The sequence below is a fragment of the Panicum hallii genome, chromosome 8 (genome assembly GCF_002211085.1).
Source record: "Panicum hallii strain FIL2 chromosome 8, PHallii_v3.1, whole genome shotgun sequence".
Lineage (NCBI taxonomy): Eukaryota > Viridiplantae > Streptophyta > Magnoliopsida > Poales > Poaceae > Panicum > Panicum hallii.
Genome location: NC_038049.1, coordinates 1,079,810 through 1,098,333, shown reverse-complemented (window position 1 = coordinate 1,098,333; position 18,524 = coordinate 1,079,810). Strand labels below are relative to the sequence as shown.

General features: G+C 46.4%; 3 protein-coding genes and 1 long non-coding RNA gene across 5 annotated transcripts; 3 read left to right on the top strand and 1 right to left on the bottom strand.

Annotated features, from left to right (window-relative positions):
* The first annotated feature begins 8,619 nt into the window (after positions 1-8,619).
* LOC112902495 (protein DETOXIFICATION 21-like) lies at positions 8,620-12,190 on the top strand. Its single transcript, XM_025971618.1, has 8 exons — positions 8,620-9,082; positions 9,819-10,360; positions 10,505-10,591; positions 10,784-10,840; positions 10,919-11,157; positions 11,247-11,365; positions 11,463-11,549; positions 11,668-12,190. Exons 1-8 carry the CDS (start codon positions 8,729-8,731, stop codon positions 11,746-11,748), a joined length of 1,566 nt encoding a protein of 521 aa, XP_025827403.1. The 5' UTR covers positions 8,620-8,728; the 3' UTR covers positions 11,749-12,190.
* Positions 9,185-9,947, bottom strand: LOC112902500. Its single transcript, XR_003230594.1, has 2 exons — positions 9,807-9,947; positions 9,185-9,677 (listed from the first exon to the last, which is right to left on the bottom strand). It is a non-coding gene; the product is annotated as an uncharacterized LOC112902500 (long non-coding RNA).
* Positions 12,191-12,642: 452 nt separating the features above from the next.
* Positions 12,643-16,980, top strand: LOC112902496 (homoserine dehydrogenase-like). 2 transcript variants are annotated; one of them, XM_025971620.1, is made up of 12 exons: positions 12,643-12,973; positions 13,078-13,228; positions 13,305-13,382; positions 13,575-13,690; positions 13,810-13,863; positions 14,270-14,357; positions 14,442-14,534; positions 14,765-14,805; positions 15,273-15,326; positions 15,880-16,043; positions 16,215-16,284; positions 16,610-16,980. In XM_025971620.1, the coding sequence occupies exons 1-12, from the start codon at positions 12,863-12,865 to the stop codon at positions 16,742-16,744; spliced, it is 1,155 nt and encodes a 384-aa protein (XP_025827405.1). In that variant the 5' UTR covers positions 12,643-12,862; the 3' UTR covers positions 16,745-16,980. The 2 variants fall into 2 exon arrangements, with proteins under 2 accessions (XP_025827405.1, XP_025827404.1); XM_025971619.1 differs by having other exon boundaries at positions 13,299-13,382.
* A 365-nt stretch (positions 16,981-17,345) lies between these two features.
* Positions 17,346-18,244, top strand: LOC112902498 (triphosphate tunel metalloenzyme 3-like). Its single transcript, XM_025971624.1, has one exon. The coding sequence runs from the start codon at positions 17,356-17,358 to the stop codon at positions 17,983-17,985; it is 630 nt and encodes a 209-aa protein (XP_025827409.1). The 5' UTR covers positions 17,346-17,355; the 3' UTR covers positions 17,986-18,244.
* The last annotated feature ends 280 nt before the right edge of the window (positions 18,245-18,524 follow it).

The following is an 18,524-nucleotide window of genomic DNA, read 5'->3' as shown; positions in this document are numbered from 1 at the left end:
GTTGGCCGGGGACGGATCCCATTCCACGGACCAACCATCAGGCAGAGGGTAGGGCCATGGTGTAATGAATGCTGGTTCATCAGTGGGATTACCTGAGGTAAATCAACAAAAGCAAGGCTGAGTATACTAATACTCAGCAAGACTTACCCGGGATTGGGTATACTTTAGCCCATAACTAGACTTATGAAGGCTTTTCAGGTTTTGGGTAGGGTTTTTAGCTGAAAAGTAACAAAGAGTAGATCCTTATTTTCAACTTTTAGCTTTCAGATTCTAGTTGATTAACCATTCTAGGTAAGCACCTATAACTACTCACACATGATAGAATCTTTAAGCAAACATCATCTTTGATAGTCACAAAGTTACTCTTGTTACTCTATGTGGTAAAGGGATCAAGCAGTCTCAACCATCGTGAGAAGCGGACGATTCCTGAATCGAATTCAAAATCTTGCAAGGATAAACCTAACACACACGCTTGGAACACCAAAGGGTCGTTCCTAAGCAACCGTTTGCCTTTCATTCCGACTCGTGGATCAGGGCCACCACAAGCGACTGCAGGATCATACGCACTTCCAAAGTGCAGGACGTACGTCTGTAGCGCGACTACAAAACCCGTACTCCTGGTTGCCCAGCAACACGTATTCCTACACGTCGAACAAAGTAACCAAAAGAAGCAAATACATGTGGTGGGGGGTATGTCCACTCCTCGGGCCGATTGGTTACTAGGCTTACCGCTTACCATATTTCACGGCATGTGGCTAGTACTTTCAAACGCTTAACCATCGCTACCACACACTGCGGCCTTATCCAGTTCAACAACACAGACGGGGTATCATCTTAACCATGATATCTTACAAAACTCCCGTCCGTCATCCTTATAGTGATAACAGGATTGTAAACATTACAATTCCTATGTCGCGCGAGTGACAGGAAATCACTCGACTTCTACCGGTCCTATTAGCAGAGTAGCTATTCGGACTCAGTTCTAGTGTTCAATACATCGGTTCCTGGAATTATGCAACTAAGGTTTCCAAACAACTCCTAAGAACTTAATGCATAAAGATATAGATAAATAGTATAGTTTGCAGTGTAATTAAAGTAAGGGTTATGTCCGGGGCTTGCCTTCGCTAGTGGGGCTGGGATTAGTCAAATTAATATCTTCCGAACCTTGGTTCGGGGCTTCAGAGAATTCCGCGATAAAGTTCCCGGGATCTTCAGAATAACCTCCTTCTGGTTCCGGAATCTGCTGATAATCCCCGTCAGCGAGAGCGGTCGAGTCTATATGAGATGCAAAGTTACAAGTTATGGAATGCATATACTTTTATGTTAATTCACAATAAAGTTGCAATCCAAACAAAAGATCATTACATTTTAATAAACAACCTAACTATCTTGTACTGGGCAGTCATTTATTGAGTATTAAGTATCTTATCTAGATACATTAAATAACTAAGTTAACTTTATTAAATATCTAACTAGTGGCATGGAGCAACAGGTTGGGGTGATGCCTAATAACTAAGTTAAATCCTTTTATCTATTGCTTGTATTATTGATTTATATGAAGTCCATATTGATACTAAATTATGTACTTATTATAACATGTTCAATTTGTTTTAGTTGTTTCCCACCTAATCTTAAGTTGGAAATTTGGCAATAAACTACACTATTATAAAACAGTACTAGAAAAATAATTTCTTGATTTTAGAGCATTTAAATTATTCATAAAATTTTATGAACTAGAACTATGGGTCATGAATTTTTCTTTGAATCTAAACTTAAATTCATGGCTGAGGTTACATTAGGCCTCTAACTTTCAAATTTTTATCTTAAATTACTCCTGTTGTAACAAAGCTAAGATAAAATTTTCAGCCCTAAACATGAAGGAATACATTTGGAATTAAATTAAGTAACTTTTATCAACATATAACAAAAAGTACTCGAAATCTAAGCAAATGAACAGTAAAGTACTCGAACTTTTTACACAGAGCTATACATAGCACATACAGTCTAAGTTCCAAATTTCAGCAATAACACATGTCTACAACATGAGATACAATTAAAACACTTATTTTCTAATATTTAATCTATATCAGAAAATATACACCTACAGCTCAAACTTCCTAAATAAAAGTAGTCGAGTTTTACTTAAAGATTCCAACAAAATTTAGTTTGCATTTTTATGATTTTTCTCGAATAGATACAAAATTTCTAAGTTGACAGCATTATTTACACAAGGGGGTCCTTCGGGTACTATTCAGCTGAGTCTATAGCATTATAGAAAAACCCCTGGGTTTTCAAGTCTTCTAACCCGAGGTCCTTAGGCTGGGGACCGAACCAGAGCAAAGAAAGGGTGGCCGTGTTCCGGCGACGGCGGTCACCGGCGGCGAGGTCCAAGGGGAGGAAAGGGTGCAGGAGCTCACGAGGGTTCCGTTGCACCACGTGTCGAGGACTGGTGTGGCCGGAGTGAGAGATTTCGACGAGGACCCGAGGCGGCGGCGGAGAGGTCACCGTCAACGGCGAGGTTCCGGTGATCAGCGTTGGCAAGGAACCTGCGCACACGAACCAGCACGTCATGGGGAACGTGTAGGTGCAACTAATTGGAAGGATTCGTGTCGGAGGAGAAGCAATCGGCGAAGACAGTGGCGGCGGCGGCGAAGTTGAATACCGGCAATCGTCGGGAGGGAGATGTGCTGGGCTACAGAGCCAACGGACGGGTCGTGGAGCTTCACAGGGGTGATGTGGTGCTAGCTAAGGTACTGTGGTGGCGTGGGATGGTTCGGGGTGAGCTGTCCACGAGGAGCAGGAGGCGGCGGCGGACGGTGGCCGTCGGAGACGAAGTTTCGGTTGCGATTGGAAAGCAGCAGGGGGTCGAGGAGCACCAGCGAGCAATGGGGAAGCTTGCACGAGGGTGGATTGGGGTGGAGGAGGCCTGGTGACGGCTGTCCACGGTGGCCCATGGTCACCGGAGTGGAGGAAGAAAGGGCGGCGGAGGAATTCGGGTCGGGTGCTCGGGAGTTGGCAGTGGGACTGGAGGAATAGGGTGTAGGACTCAAGGGGATGCTATTGCGCGCGAGAGATAGGAAGTTAAGGCGCGGCAGTGGGCTGTCCACAGCGACGAGGAGGTGGCGGCCGGCGGAGGCTCTGGGTCGTCGTGGCGCGCGCGCGAGAGGGCAGCAGGGGAGAGAAATTGGACCGGGAAAGGAAGGAGGCGACGCGTGGAGAAGTTCTCAGCAGGAGGTGGCGCCATCGGCGGCGGCAGAGCGGCGGCAGGGGCGAAGCTCTGCCGGCGGCAGGCGAGCAGAGCAGGGACCCACGTGCGCGAGGAGGAAGAAGAGAGGGGAGAGGTCCGGGGGACTAGTTTGTGATTTCCAGAAAATGTAGGGACCTCTCGGTAAACTAAAATTTCCCACTGCTACAAAGGTCAAATGAGAAAATGGTCAACATGAACGTTGTAGAGTTTTTCAAACTCTACAACATTGCTTTAGGGCTTAGGTTCAGAAAATCAAAGTTTTCAACTCTTTAAGTTAAGTTTATGAATAAAGGTGGAATTTAAATTACTTTTGTCTTTATTCAAATAATTTGATCAAACTTTGGGTATGTTTACACATTTTCCTGGAATGTCATGATTACTTGTGTTTTTATACATTAGTCCTTAAGTAAAGATGAATTTGACTTTTATATTCCAATCATTTCATATGTAACCCTTATATTTGTGTTAATTACACATATATCCTTAGTTTCGTACAAAGTCTATTTTTCTTAGGTTTTAACTTAACTTTTGTACTTTTCTTCTCTATAGTTATTTAGATTTGACACTTAGTAGTACTTTTACCCAATTACACTCAAGTACTTATACAATTCAATAATTACAAATATGCCCCTAGTTCTCTGTACCACTCATATACATCAAAGCAAACATACATAAGATATCCAAACTTAGTATCTAGGTTTCTAACTACCTGGATGTTACACTTACTGTCCATAGAGCTGGTTCAACCGGTGTTGAAGTGATTTCTTCACTCGATCGCCATACCAATTTTCCAATGCACCGACCAGTTCAAATTTTATGCCATCGGTTTAACCAACCCATATAATCATGCTGTGCTTGTCCAATTTATCGTTGCGGTCATTTGGACATCTCTGGTTTTTCACCGTAACTTAGGCACGTTGACAGCGATTTGGACACCTTGATTACGGATTGGACTCCATCCATTGGATCTAAAAATCCTATAAACTTAAGCTCACAAACTTGTTAGTCTCATTGACTATGTTATCATACAATCAACAAAATTACAATTATAGCTTAATAGGACCATGTTTGTTACACCATTGGAGCTGGCAAGACTCGTCTTGATTGAACAAGACAAAAGCTGACGCGTGCTAGGGTTTGGGACTCGAAGGTTGGTGCGCTGGACGTTGCGCTCACACTGGATGGAAGCTGCGGCAGCCGTCGAGACGTCGGCGGATCATCGAGGGGAGAAGAAGCGGAATGGGGTGCCAGCTGAAAGAGGAGGGTTTATATGAAAATCTTAAGGGGTGTTTTTGAAAAATATGGGATCGTGGCTAGTTTAAAATACATATCTAAAATAGAGGGTTTATGTAAAATATCGAATCGCGATTAACAATTAATTGTGAAACAAATATCTGAGTAGTAGTTCACAAAACCTATATATTCACGATCGCATAAAAATCAACGCAGCATGGAAACTAAAACACTCGATCGAGAAGCTCCATCTCTGAAGACTGATCGCCTGGCCATTTGTGAAGAATGCATGGAAGTTGGTTTTTCAAATCGTGCGTGGTTGCTGATGAAAATAGTTTGGTCTTGGACTAGGGACTGGCGGCTGCGCTCTGCCCGCGTGGCCATCTGTGAATGCGTACAGGTTAGTAGTTCGAATTATTGTGTGGTTGCTGGGGGGAAACAGTTCATTTTGTCCTTGTTCCTAGAGAAGCAACGATGATCCAAATAAAAACCGAGGTTTTCGTGGTGAAAGCAAAGGGAATCTCTGACTGATTCGCCCTTAATTTGACTGAAAAGGACATGATCATCATATAATACTGGTGGTTGATTGCTGAAGAGATAAAATGCATGGAATTACTGATCATGCATGGCCGGCATTATATATCAGCAGGGTTGGAGGAGGCGAGGGAGGCATGCTGCGGTCTGGGCCCGTTCAAGGCGACGGTGGGTTGCCTGAGCAAGGAGATGGCGTGCGGCGCGCCGGAGCGGCACCTGTGGTGGGATCTCTACAGCCCCACCGAGGCTGTCGACGCCCTCGTCGCCAACTGGTCCTGGGGGTCGTTATCGTCGTCGTCGCCGCCGCCGGATTCGGCCTCCGCCTCCGCCTCCGGCTCCGGCTCCGGCTTCGGCGTGACGATGATGAGCATCTGCAGTCCCATGTCGCTGCAGCAGCTGGCATATGGTTAGTATTGTCGAGCGTACATAAACGACAGACACGGGAGTCTACATATATGGACCGATTGATCGATGGACAACATCAAAAAGATGCTTTCTTGCTTTCTCATCAACCAGAAGAATAGGAGCAGGAGGCGGAATCATCTATCATGTTTCACGGACGCGCGCGTTGGGTTGGGCCAGGCTGCCGTCCGTGTCCCGGCTGGCCGTGTCAGTATCGATCGATCGAGAGAGACTGGACAAGTTCATAACAAGCAACTCCGACCCGAATCTCAGTATACGTGTCACTTGTCATCGTGTTTCGCATGCTCCATCGTCATCCGTGGTGGCTGCCACGAAGTACGTACTTTGATTTATTTTCTTGACGATGACATTTTTATTTTTACAAAAGACAAATATATAATGGAACACATAGAGATGCAATAAAAAATAATATAAATGACACAGTTGACGTGTGATGATGATATGGGTGGAGGATCCATCGTTGATGAAAAGCAGGCAAAGTAAAAGAAGAGGAGCTGGATAGGTGTTCCATCTGACACATGCATGCCTGTCTCGCGTCGAGAGAGACTGAGAGAAGAATCTCTTGGCGCCATAAGGTTTCAAAAAGAAGATACCATGCATCTCGATCTTGACGTATCATGCTAAAGACCTGGCCTGGCCGCTGCTGTTTCCATCATCATCAGCTACGCAACGCTACTAATTAAAAACCGATTTCTCTGTGACATCCATCTTAAATTATACAGGCAGGCAACAAGGGCACAACTGCCTCTGATAATCTTAGCGTCGTCGGGCCTCGGGACTGGAAACCGATCGACTCTGAGAACTACTTACTATATATTTTTATTTTTAGAGAGGGTGATCCAAGTATGGAATCGTCTCTAAAAATCTATACTTGCACAGGCGAGCACTTACCTACGTAGGGTATCTATAAAAGTTAGCCTTCGTTCTACCTCCGCTAAAGTATGCCTCGAGATACAACTCTCGCTTTTCGAGAAGTCAAAATAATTTTAAATTTGATCAAATTTATATAAAAAATTACTAACATTTATATTTTATCAAAATATAATACATAATTAATCTAATGATACTTATCATATAATATAAAATCATATAATATAAATGTTATTACTATTTTGTATAACTTTGATTAAATTTGGAATTGTTTCAGTGGCGGAGGACGCCGAAAATTTTAGGTGTGGCGGGGCTGCGGGCGGCGGGCGAGCGGCGTGCGGGGGCGGCGGCGTGCGGACTCGGGAGCAGAGCTGCAGAGTGGGGAACTGAGGATAGGGTTAGATTTTTTTTTAGTTGGGCTGGGCCGGACCGAGGTATGGCGAGCGCCACATCTCGCCACACTGGACCCTCCGCCACTGAATTGTTTGACTCATCGGAAAGCGAGAGTTGGCTCCTCACTTTCATCACCTAATCTTTGTCTTCCCTCCCCCTTCATCCATTCGACTATATGTATGCATGCGACGAGATCGGCGGGATGCACTTTAGCATCGAGAAGCAGATGGTGTTATATATCTGGGCTCGTCGTCGCTGCCTGCTATATGTGGTTCTACATCGGCTAGGTTTGGAGCCACTGCCGCGAGTGGTGCACGCAACACCCAAGGACTTCTGTGCCTCAGCATTTGGAATAATCTAGCGCAACACGGCGGGAGAAGAATCTACCTTAGTTCCATGCTGCAAGCAGGACATGGATTGTCGAGTGATGATGATTGACAACGTCGTCATCCCTCGATCACCTTTTGTCGGGTATCATAACTCATAAGTGTATATCACTGGTGTACAGAACACGTATAGTTTCCTTACCACCCCACCTACACAACATATGTGAATCTAGATGGGATGCTTTCCTTTTAAACTGACTCATAAAGAATCTTTTAGTCCCGGTTGGTAACCCTAACCGCAACTAAAGGGTCCCTTAGTTCTGGTTGGAGCCTTCAACCGGAACTAAAAGGTGACTCTTTAGTCCCGGTTGATATTACCAATCGGAACTAACTTTTAGTCCGGTTGGTGGTTCGAACAGAGACTAAAGAGGAACTTTTAGTCCTGGTTGGTGGCTTCAAACGGGACTAGGACTAAAGGTTCCCCCAGCCATTGGACCTTGGACTAATGCTTTCATTAGTCCCGGCTCAACCCTGACCGGAACTAATTGAGGTGGATGTATGTGCTGTTCTAGTATCTGAAAATAGCGTTTCGAGAGGTGGTGGGTGCGAAGATGGTTCATTATATTATTTCAGTAAATATTGAGCTAGCTAGATGCAGATGCCCCAAACACATATACGAATATATCTTTTTACATGTCTCTAAACGTTTTTTTAAAAAATATAGTAGTGCAAGCAAATTAAAGCCATATTCGAATGGATGATAGATATGGTAGGCCAGAGCTGGCTAATGGGTCGAATGAGGATTGGATGGGCAACGGACGGGAGGAGGGAGGGATATAGGTGCCGGCCGGCGCCCGGCAGCACCGTGAAGGAGAATGCATGGGCGGCGTGCACGCGCGTCTTGCTCTGCTCCACTCGTTTGTTTCTTGCTCACGATTGATTGATTGATTAAAAGCCAGCTAGCACGGACATGCATAGATGGTGGCGTCTGCCAAATAAATGAATGATTATATCTGCTTATTACCTACTAACTCCATCTCAAATTACACTTTCTCTAGATACAAATTTAGGACGGGAGGGCTAGTATTTCGTAGCTAATTGCATGGAGCTAGATGCGAGATGGATGATGAATCACTGCAAGCGATAGCGTCGTACGTGTGCGTACAGTGGCCGCATGACAAATTGGCAGCCACGAACAAAACGCATTCATGGGCTAACGTATGCTAGCTGTTGCTGCCCACTTTTCATGTATCCGTATTTCTGCATGCACAGGACGATCGTCAACTTGCAACTTTATTTGACCTCCTACACAATACGTAGACAGACTGATTTATTGTTAGGGGCTTTCCCTACTATATTATTTACAAGAAAAACACGTAGAGCTACCACAGACCATCGATATTGCTTGTGTGCAACAGCCGCCACGCATGCATCCATCTGTATACGTGGTTGCCCTGCTGGCCACAACCACAAGGTCCATCCAATTCATCCCACAATGCAATACATATTTGCCCTCCTTACCAACCCAGATGCAGGCAGCAGCAGCCCACACTACAAGGGGCAATCTCGTCCGCCCTCCCTCCCTTCTCAGCTACCATATATCTGCCTGCTCGCTGCAGCTGTGTCTATTGGCCAGATTATTCCTTCTTCCGCCAAAGCCAAAGGGATCTAGCATCTCATTGGCCACCGAGGATCGATCGACATGGAGAACAAGACCACTAGTAGCAGCAGGGGAGGAGAAGAGGAGGCGGCGAAGGTGCCCCTGCTCGAGCCGAGAGCGGCGGCCGACCACCATGGACGCAGCAGCAGCTTCAGCAAGGTGGAGCAGGAAGAAGTTGAGGACGACGACTCGTCGTCGTGCTTGTCGCTGGGCCGGCGTGCGTGGGAGGAGAACAAGAAGCTGTGGGTGGTGGCGGGGCCCTCCATCTTCACCCGCTTCTCCTCCTTCGGCGTCACCGTCATCAGCCAGGCCTTCATCGGACACATCGGCGCCACCGAGCTCGCAGCGTACGCGCTCGTCTCCACAGTACTCATGAGATTCAGCAACGGCATCCTGGTAATCTACTAATCTTATTGCTTCTAATTACACTTTACAAATATTACTAGCTAACTACTAGGAACATTGCTTTACAAAACCAACACAGTGAGACTGATGTCAGACGCACACAAGAGAGGAGGAGTATTTTTATTTTTTAGTCAAGGTTGAATAATCTAACAGTACTGTGGTCCACGCTCGACTCTTGAGAAAATTTAATACCTCCATCTGTATTTCGGGTCCACAGTTAAATTCTCTCCCAGTAAAAGTTCGCCACCAACTCCACCGCATATTCAGTGGACCTCTCTTGAGAAATTTTCTTCCACGTGCAGTGCAAAAGAGAGAGGCATTGAATTGAATGGGTTCGTGTTCAAGTTGGTTGCTCTGCTGTTCCTCTCCCCGCCAAGAGAATGCAATGCGCCAGCGTAGACGCCAACCAGTACCCATCGTCGATTGTGAAGTCAGTGGTGTCCGTATATCGCGCGCGCTCCAAAGTCATGGTAGAAAAAAAAAATGCGTGGACGACTCCAATCAGTTAATTGCTAATCTTCCTTTTCTTCGCTGGCAGCCTGGCACGAACACCTCTGCTCTGCTGCGAAAGCAACCTGAAAACAACCTGTAAAACCATCATCAGCTGGGAAAAGAAAACATAACCTCGATATGACATGATTATCAGTATATGACAGCCAGCCAATGTAGTAACAATCTAGAAGCAAGCTTAAATTAACTATGCATTTCATGGTACCGTGAACTGCAGCTGGGCATGGCGAGCGCGCTGGAGACGCTGTGCGGCCAGTCCTACGGCGCCAAGCAGTACCACATGCTGGGCATCTACCTCCAGCGCTCCTGGATCATCCTCTTCGCCTGCTCCGTCGTCCTGCTCCCCGTCTACCTCTTCACCGAGCCCATGCTCGTCGCCCTGGGCCAGGACCCCAAGATCTCCGCCGTCGCCGGCACCATCTCGCTCTGGTACATCCCCGTCATGTTCTCCTACGTCTGGTCCTTCACGCTCCAGATGTACCTCCAGGCGCAGAGCAAGAACATGATCATCACCTACCTCGCCATGCTCAACCTCGGCCTCCACCTCGCCCTCTCCTGGCTCATGACCGTCAAGTTCCAGCTCGGCCTGGCAGGGGTCATGGGCTCCATGGTCTTCGCCATGTGGATCCCCGTGTTTGGGCAGCTTGCCTTTGTCTTCTTCGGGGGTTGCCCTCTCACATGGACCGGGTTCTCGTCTGCTGCCTTCACTGACCTCGGTGCCATCATCAAGCTCTCGCTATCTTCTGGTGTCATGCTCTGGTAAGCAGCATATTTATGCTTCAGTATGCATAAAATGCAGTTTCAGAAGTAGTAACAATGTACATGTCTCTTTTTAATTAATTTATCAAGATTTTGATACGACTGTAATACATACATACTCATCGATCTGCTTGGCATTTTCAGTTTGGAATTGTGGTACAACACCATATTGGTGCTCCTCACTGGATATATGAAGAATGCAGAGGTTGCACTTGACGCCCTTTCAATATGGTAATCTATGCTGCACTTAGTAGTTGTTGCTATTCACAATTCTTCCATAGACTTTGGTATCTTTCCACTCATAATTAGTGCTAACTAACAGAATAGTAGCTACATGTCATTGCACTGGCCATGATGTCCCTTCTGTGGTCACAAACAGCTAGCATTACTAAGCAGTGTGGTATCTATTTGCGACATGTGCAGCCTTAATATCAACGGTTGGGAGATGATGATTTCTATCGGCTTTTTGGCTGCAACAGGGTACGTACTTTATCTTAGCTTTTCATCCATTAATGTCTACTATTCCCACCATTTTGATGCTAATGCAACTACGTTCAGAGTGCGAGTGGCAAATGAGCTTGGAGCTGGAAGTGCAAGAAGGGCCAAGTTTGCGATCTACAATGTCGTCATCACTTCTTTCTTGATCGGATTTGTGTTATTTGTGCTCTTCCTTTTCTTCCGTGGAAGCCTTGCCTACATATTTACTGAGAGTCGAGCAGTGGCCGACGCTGTTGCTGACCTCTCGCCTCTGCTAGCCTTCTCCATATTGTTAAACAGTGTTCAACCAGTGCTATCAGGTATGCTTCTCAGTTCTACTGAATGACAGAGATTTGTGCAATGTACCTCATATTTTATTGACACTAAAATGTTACTTCATCATCTATAGGTGTCGCTGTTGGTGCTGGCTGGCAAAGTGTAGTTGCCTATGTTAACATTACATCATACTACTTGATTGGCATCCCTCTTGGAGCAATCCTAGGCTATGTGTTGGGACTTCATGTAAAGGTAAGATTATAAAATTTGGTTCGATTGTGTCTGGTACTCGGTGCATCTCTTAGCAGTAAGTTGTGTTCCTCACTCCACTTGGTCGTCTGCTGTGTAGGGCATTTGGATTGGCATGCTGCTTGGGACACTAGTCCAAACTATTGTGCTTCTCTTCATAACATTGAAGACGGACTGGGAAAAACAGGTTATCTTGACTCACTGTTTGCTTGGTGTTGTACTTAGCTATGCCATTTGCAATCTTCATTGACTGCTAGAAGCAGGTTACACAATATATTGAATAAATTCCTTTTCCCTATTTGCAGGTGGTGATTGCTCAAGAGAGATTGAAGAGATGGTACATGGAAGAGAACAGAAGACTGCTGGGCTCTAGGGGCAATCCCTGAACCAGCCCTCCAAAGTGGGCCTTTGTGAGTTCACAAAAAATATTTGATCGGCATCGGAGATCCTTTGGCAGACACATATCTTCTCAGTTCTCACCATCTTCTCAAGAACGAAAATGTGTTCACCTCAAGCCAAGCAACGAAATCCATTGTTGGCAGTAGCGAACGTCCAGTAGAAAAGCACTGTATCAATTGCCAACTGGTTGGCTTATATGCGTGAGCATGTGTTGGCTAGCCGTGAGATTGGCAAGACTGTTGCTCTGCATCAATTTTGGGGTACGCTAATGTCCCATCAGAGCCGTGGTTGTGGTTTGGGGCATTTGTGCTGATTGTGTGTGTACATCTGCGTGTGTAACTAGTTCTAGATGTGCACCAATTGGGTTCTTGATCTACCTTGTTGACTGTACTACTGATTTCGACAAGGCAAAATAAAATGGTTTATACTTGCTAGGGTTCTGCTTGCAATCTGCCGATCTCGCGCTGAAGTGTTGATTTCTGATAAAATGCAATCGATTTTCAGCAAAGCTACACGACACTGTAATTCAACCCGAGGCAGATTGAGCAAGCAAAATCGAATGCGAGATCAGAGGACATATGGGAGGAGGGGAGTTGGGGACGAACCGAGCTGAACTCTGTAGGTGAATGGGCGATCCCATCCTGTCCTACAGGCTCTTGTGCGGTCAGCGGCCGAGCGTGGCCTACTCCCTTCCTCGATTTAACCCAGCTGCCGATCAAGGCTTGTCCGCCGGCGTCTAGGGCTCGTTGCCGCCGCCGCGGCCACAGCCGGGCAGTCTAGCGGCGATCCACCGGCTGGGGCCTGGGCTTCTCACTTCTCAGTCTCGGAAACTGACACCATGGCCCCACACTTCTAGTGGTGGCTGAATCAGCACGGCCCACACGCCAGGGAGACGAGCTCCTTTTGTGCGAGTACACGACGCGAGCACATCACCCCCTCCTCTCTCCGTCGGAGCGTCCCAGGCGACGGCGGCGTCGACGAAGGATTCCCGGCGGGCGGCGGCTCTTGGTGGACTCGACGGCCGTTGGAGGTTTGCCGGCGGAGGTTTCAGCAGGTCCTTGATAGACTCTGCTTTCCTCCGGACGAATCCAAGTTGGGCAAATGCCGACGCCGGTGAAGTCGGTGCTCCCCGTGGTGCTCCTCGGCTGCGGCGGCGTCGGCCGCTACCTCCTCCGCCACATCGTGTCCTGCCGTCCCCTCCACGCCAACCAAGTATCGCTCTTCTTCTCCCCCTGTCCACTTGTATGTCCGATCGATTCGGCGATCACTGATTGCCTGACGGTTTCTGTTGTTTAACTACCTGCTACCGCCGGCAGGGCGTGGCCATCCGGGTGTTGGGTGTCGCCGATAGCTCTTCCCTGCTCGTCGCCGACGACGTCCACTCAAGCGGCCTCGATGACGCGCTCCTCACCCACCTCTGTGCCGCCAAGGCCGCCGGCTCTCCCCTGTCATCCCTGCTCGGCCAAGGTAGATATTCCATCATGCGATTCTGCTCACTTTCCTTGACATGTAGAGTAATAGATGCTTGGATGTGCAATTTCAGGGAACTATCAGCTGTTCAGGAACCCTGAGGCTAGGAGTAAAGTCATTGACGCTGCTACCACGCTTGGAAGAACAACCGGTTCGTTATTCTGTGCTCTACTGCACATACGTCTTCTTCTTCCTCTAGTATATTTTGCTTCCTGCCTTTTATTTTCCAGTGAGTATAGCATCAAAAAGATTACATCTTTGCCGTTTCGTTTCTGATAGATTTGAATCGTATTCTGGTTTTGAACCTACATTTCACATTTCATTATCACACACCTGTTCGCAGGTCTGGTACTAGTTGACTGTTCAGCAACCTATGACACTGCTAGTCTGATGAAGGATGCCGTGGATCATGGATGCTGCATTGTATTGGCAAACAAGAAACCTCTTACTGGTCCTTATGTAATGCTATTCGACTTCTTATTTTCTGCTAATAGTCTTTCTTGATGCTGAACTCACACTATTTCCTGTAATTCAACAAAGAGCAGCTATCTGAATAACAATGTATTTGTTACCTGCAGGAGGATTTTCAAAAGTTGGTGTCCCACTTCCGTCAGATAAGATTTGAATCTACTGTATGCTCTTGCTTCTATCAGTGGCTTCATTTTCTTTTCTCTTTCCCATTTTGATGCCTGTACATACTACTGTTGTTTATATATGACCTGAGTTTTGCTGCAAAGGGTATATCTCAGCATCTTGCCTATAATATATCGAATGTTGTGGTATTATTATGTAAGTTAACTCTATCATTGCAATTTCATTCTTTCAATCTTTACAGTGAATTAATTTGTATCTGACTGTTGTTTGAGTATTGTTGGCTCGAAATCAAAAGATAATGCACATATATAAATGGTAACAGTCAGGGCATACATAACACATATTACTATTTCTATTTAACATTTTCTCTCTCCTTTTTGTGTTTCCACATTCACTAGGGATTATTGGTGAATGGTGATTTATATGTGAAATTGTTACTTTCAGGTTGGAGCAGGTTTGCCTGTGATAGCTTCTGTAACCCGTATTATTGCATCTGGAGATCCAGTTTCTCGTATAGTTGGCAGTCTAAGTGGTATGCAGCTATTAGTCTATTATGTAAAAAAATACGCCCTGTTTCTAAAAAAATTAACAAGTTTTCCTTCGTATGGGTTTGTAGGTACACTCGGTTATGTGATGAGTGAGCTGGAGGATGGAAAGAGATTTAGTGAAGTTGTAAAAACAGCCAAGTCTCTTGGCTTTACAGAACCAGGTCTTGCAATATCTCACTGAAATATATTTTTTTTCCATTACAATTTTCCTATGTGTCGATTTGTAGTTAACTCTTTGTTTGTGAAGTGGTGCTCAAACAAAAATCTCTATAGTAATTAGTATGTAACTAAGATAAACTAATATAAATAATCTAAGCACAAGGAACACAGCTTTTATATTATTATTTACCAGCTTAAAATGTGCGTTTACTGATGGCTTTATTTTTACCAGATCCACGTGATGATCTTGGTGGAATGGATGTGGCTAGAAAGGTTAGTTGCCTCTCAATTTCCCATTTGATAAGTGGTGTTCTGTTTGTCACTTATTTCCTAAGTGAACTGTTATGTATTGCATGAACTGCTGCTGTGTTGAGTTTATTTGTGTCCTACTAAGATTTTATGTGGAAAATCTTATGAGCATAACCATTTTCACAAAATGCTCATCCTGTTCCAGTAGGTTTTGTTATTCACTTGTTCATATTCTGAAAGCCAAGAAGGCCCCACAGGTAGCTCAGGAGCTCACGCACAGAACACACACATGAACAGTAGTATTCAGTATTCACATATTCGACTTTAATACCTTCGCAGCTTCAACTTCCACATACCTATCTTGATATGGTTAAATCACAAAATAAAAACTTACTTTTTTTGTGAAAGGGGTAGCTGAGGTTTGGTTCAAATGTTTCAATTTATCTTTGTTAACAGGCAGTCAGGTCTAAGAACTTCATGTTTGCATGCAGGCGTTGATCCTGGCTAGGCTTTTGGGGCAACAAATCAGCATGGACAATATCAATGTATGCCTATTTATACTATTTCTCAAGATCCATAGCTTCAACTTTGATATCCATTTTTCTACAAACATGGTGCTTTTGGACACTGGGGGATATTTTCACTGTTATTGATTATAGTTGAAACTTATATCGGTGTAACTGTTACTTTGGCTTGGTACTGGTTTATGGTAGCATAGATATACTTGTCTGAATTTGTTCCAGCAAATCATAATTAGATATGCCAAGTCTGAAAGAGTACTAAACAGTCACCAAACTTGTAAAGCTGTTTATATAGCTGATTGATTACACCATTTGTTTCTTGTGGAGCTGTTTTATTCATTTATATAAATATATGGCATGAGCTTTTCTCTAGATTTGGTGCAATATGATCGCTAATAATTTGAATGTCTTTACACCAAAAATCATTTGATACTTACTGTAGATTCCTTTCTTTTATACAAAACTAGATAATTAATATAATGCTGTCAGTTAAGTGAAGCTGGGATCGAAATCAATCAGGCACTGTGTTTTTGACAATGTCTAAGTGAGCCAATTTTGTGTTTTTCTTCACTCTCAGGTTGAGAGTTTATATCCTAGCGAATTAGGACCTGATGCAGTATCCACAGAGGACTTCCTTGAAAGTGGTCTAGTACAGCTTGACAGGAGCATGGAAGAAAGAGTCAAAGCAGCATCTTCTAGAGGAAATGTTCTTCGCTATGTCTGTGAGGTTGGAAGCAAAGGGTATGCATCAAGCCTAGTGTTATAGTACTGTGCAATATCCACTGGCATCATAAATCAGGGTCCAATCTTGTTACCTATCACTTCTTTACTTATTTGGAGCTTCGTACCCAGCTTGTTTCTTGCTGGCTGGTTTTCAATCCTTCTGTGGTATATCTAACGCCCCGTTTGCAGGTGCCAAGTAGGCCTTAAAGAGCTCCCAAAAGATTCTGCGCTTGGTAGATTGAGGGGAAGTGACAATGTGGTATGCTGCCCTTCTTTCTCTTACTTGCTCTATTTTTATTTGAGCATCTGCCACCGTTGTCTGTCAATTCCTACTCGTAGAGAGACAAATCATTCTATGCCACGGTATTATATGGGCCACCGTTGTATTTCCTTTATGATTTCTAAAGTCTGTATTGTGTTTGTTTCACTCTTTCCAGAATAATATGTTTTCTTTTAGCACCATAAAAGAAGTTTGGTCTCCACAAGAAAAAAAAAAGAGTCTTTTCTGTTCCCAAAGCATCAATGTCCCAGCTACGATTTGGTTTGATAATTCACAAGACCATTTTTGTGTGGTGATCCATCAGGTGGAGATATACAGCCGATGCTATGAGAGCTCACCTCTGGTGATCCAGGGCGCAGGAGCTGGCAACGACACCACTGCTGCAGGCGTTCTTGCTGATATAATGGACCTCCAGGACCTGTTCCAGAGGACAGCATGATTGGTGTCCACGGCATCTTGTTAGCACCAGAGCGTCTAATTGTTGTGCGTAATAGCATCACCGAGTACGAGAGCGTCTAATTGTTGGGGTCGTCGCATGGACATTTTTGTTCATTGTATCAGCTGCTGTGCTGTACGAAAAACTCCTGATTGGCAAACTGAATGAGGCGTGCGACGTTGGAACAGCACTGGCGAGCTTTTTCGAGAAAGAAATGCTAAGGTCCCGTTCTTTTTTCCTGTTGCTTGCCGAATTCCATGAAGACTTTGCCGTGGCTCCGAGCTGCGAGCCTGAGATCTATCTCCCCCTTCCTCACTCTATCCATCCCAATCCAATGCTGCGCCGCAACCCCACCCGCATCGAGCTCCGGTCATCCGACCGCGACGAGCTCGAGGACCACCTCCGCGCCGCCGCCGCTACCACCACCCCAGCACCCGCCACCCCCACCGGCTACACCACGCCGCCCCCGCACACCACCTCCTCCTCCAACCCCCTCCTCCACCTCCTCCACCCGCCGCCCGGCGCCGCGCCTTCCAAGGCCCAGCGCATCGGCCTCTCCACCCCGACCCCCTCGAACCCCCCAAGGCCCTCCTCCTAGCTTCCCCCCAATCCCAATGGAGGTCGAGATCAAGCTCCGCCTCCCCGACGCCGCCGCCCACCGCCGCCTCACCTCCTTCCTCGCGCCCCGCCTCCGCCGCACCCACGCCCAGCGCAACCTCTTCTTCGACGCCGCCGCGCGGCCCCTCGCCGCGGCCACCGCCGCGCTCCGCGTCCGCCTCTACGGCCCCGACGACCGCGCGCCCCTCCGCGCGGTGCTCGCGCTCAAGCGCCGCCCGCGCATCGACGCCGGCGTCAGCCGCGTCGAGGAGGTCGAGGAGCCGCTCGACCGCGCTCTCGCGCTCGCCTGCGCCGACGACCCCGCGCGCCTCGGCGGGGTCGACTCCCCGATCGTCCGCCTCGTCGCCGCCGAGTACGGCGTCGGAGGGGACGCCGCGCCCTTTGTCTGCCTCGGCGGGTTCCGGAACACGCGCGCCGTCTACGAGCTCGAGGACGACGGCCTCGTGCTGGAGCTCGATGAGACGCGGTTCGAATTCGGGACCAGCTACGAGCTTGAGTGCGAGACGGCCGAGCCTGACCGGGCCAAGGAGGTGCTGGAGCGCCTGCTCACGGTTGCCGGCGTGCCGTACGAGTACTCTCGGAGCAATAAGTTCGGCTGCTTCATGGCAGGGAAGCTGCTTCCTTGACTAGGCATCTATGTGTTCTGGGTAGTATTCTCTTCGCTCGATTAAACAACTTAGTCACAGTAACATTCTGTTTAAGGAAGGAAGGCTTCTCAATTTGTATCAACTTGATGTCAAAATCTTGAATTTGATAAAAATTTCCCCTATCGGAAAAAGGGCTTCTCTCCTCAATTTGGTGTATGCTTTGGTTCTGTGGCATACGTAATTAACCTATGACTCTATCCAATATCCAAATTCAAGCTGCCATTTTTTCTGTGATGTACATTCTGTCTACAAACTCTACCTGATGATGCATCATCATAATTCATAGGTGCCTGATGGCCTGCCATGTTCAACTTCAAGATAAGAACTTTACCAATTGCTGCTGCCTTTGCGTGTTTCCTGGCTTATATTCGCTGGTGGTGTTGTGTTGCTTGCATTTGATGCCAGACCTGCAGTTGCTCCTGCTACTGCTGAGAAGCACCTTTTGCACTAGCTCAAATCTGGATCGTTCATCTTGAGAGCAATGACTGTCTTTGTTTCTTCTTCCCTTTGCCTTCTCC

What these genes read in the sequence shown, in the direction of transcription:
- LOC112902496 (XM_025971619.1), top strand. Translation starts at nt 12,863, where the DNA reads ATGCCGACGCCGGTGAAGTCGGTGCTCCCCGTGGTGCTCCTCGGCTGC. An exon ending in AGATAAGATTTGAATCTACT is followed by an intron (nt 13,864 to 14,269) that starts GTATGCTCTTGC and finishes TGTTACTTTCAG; the next exon opens with GTTGGAGCAGGTTTGCCTGT. An exon ending in TCTTGGCTTTACAGAACCAG is followed by an intron (nt 14,535 to 14,764) that starts GTCTTGCAATAT and finishes TATTTTTACCAG; the next exon opens with ATCCACGTGATGATCTTGGT.
- LOC112902495 (XM_025971618.1), top strand. Translation starts at nt 8,729, where the DNA reads ATGGAGAACAAGACCACTAGTAGCAGCAGGGGAGGAGAAGAGGAGGCG. An exon ending in GATTCAGCAACGGCATCCTG is followed by an intron (nt 9,083 to 9,818) that starts GTAATCTACTAA and finishes CGTGAACTGCAG; the next exon opens with CTGGGCATGGCGAGCGCGCT. An exon ending in TGTTGGGACTTCATGTAAAG is followed by an intron (nt 11,366 to 11,462) that starts GTAAGATTATAA and finishes TCTGCTGTGTAG; the next exon opens with GGCATTTGGATTGGCATGCT.
- LOC112902498 (XM_025971624.1), top strand. Translation starts at nt 17,356, where the DNA reads ATGGAGGTCGAGATCAAGCTCCGCCTCCCCGACGCCGCCGCCCACCGC.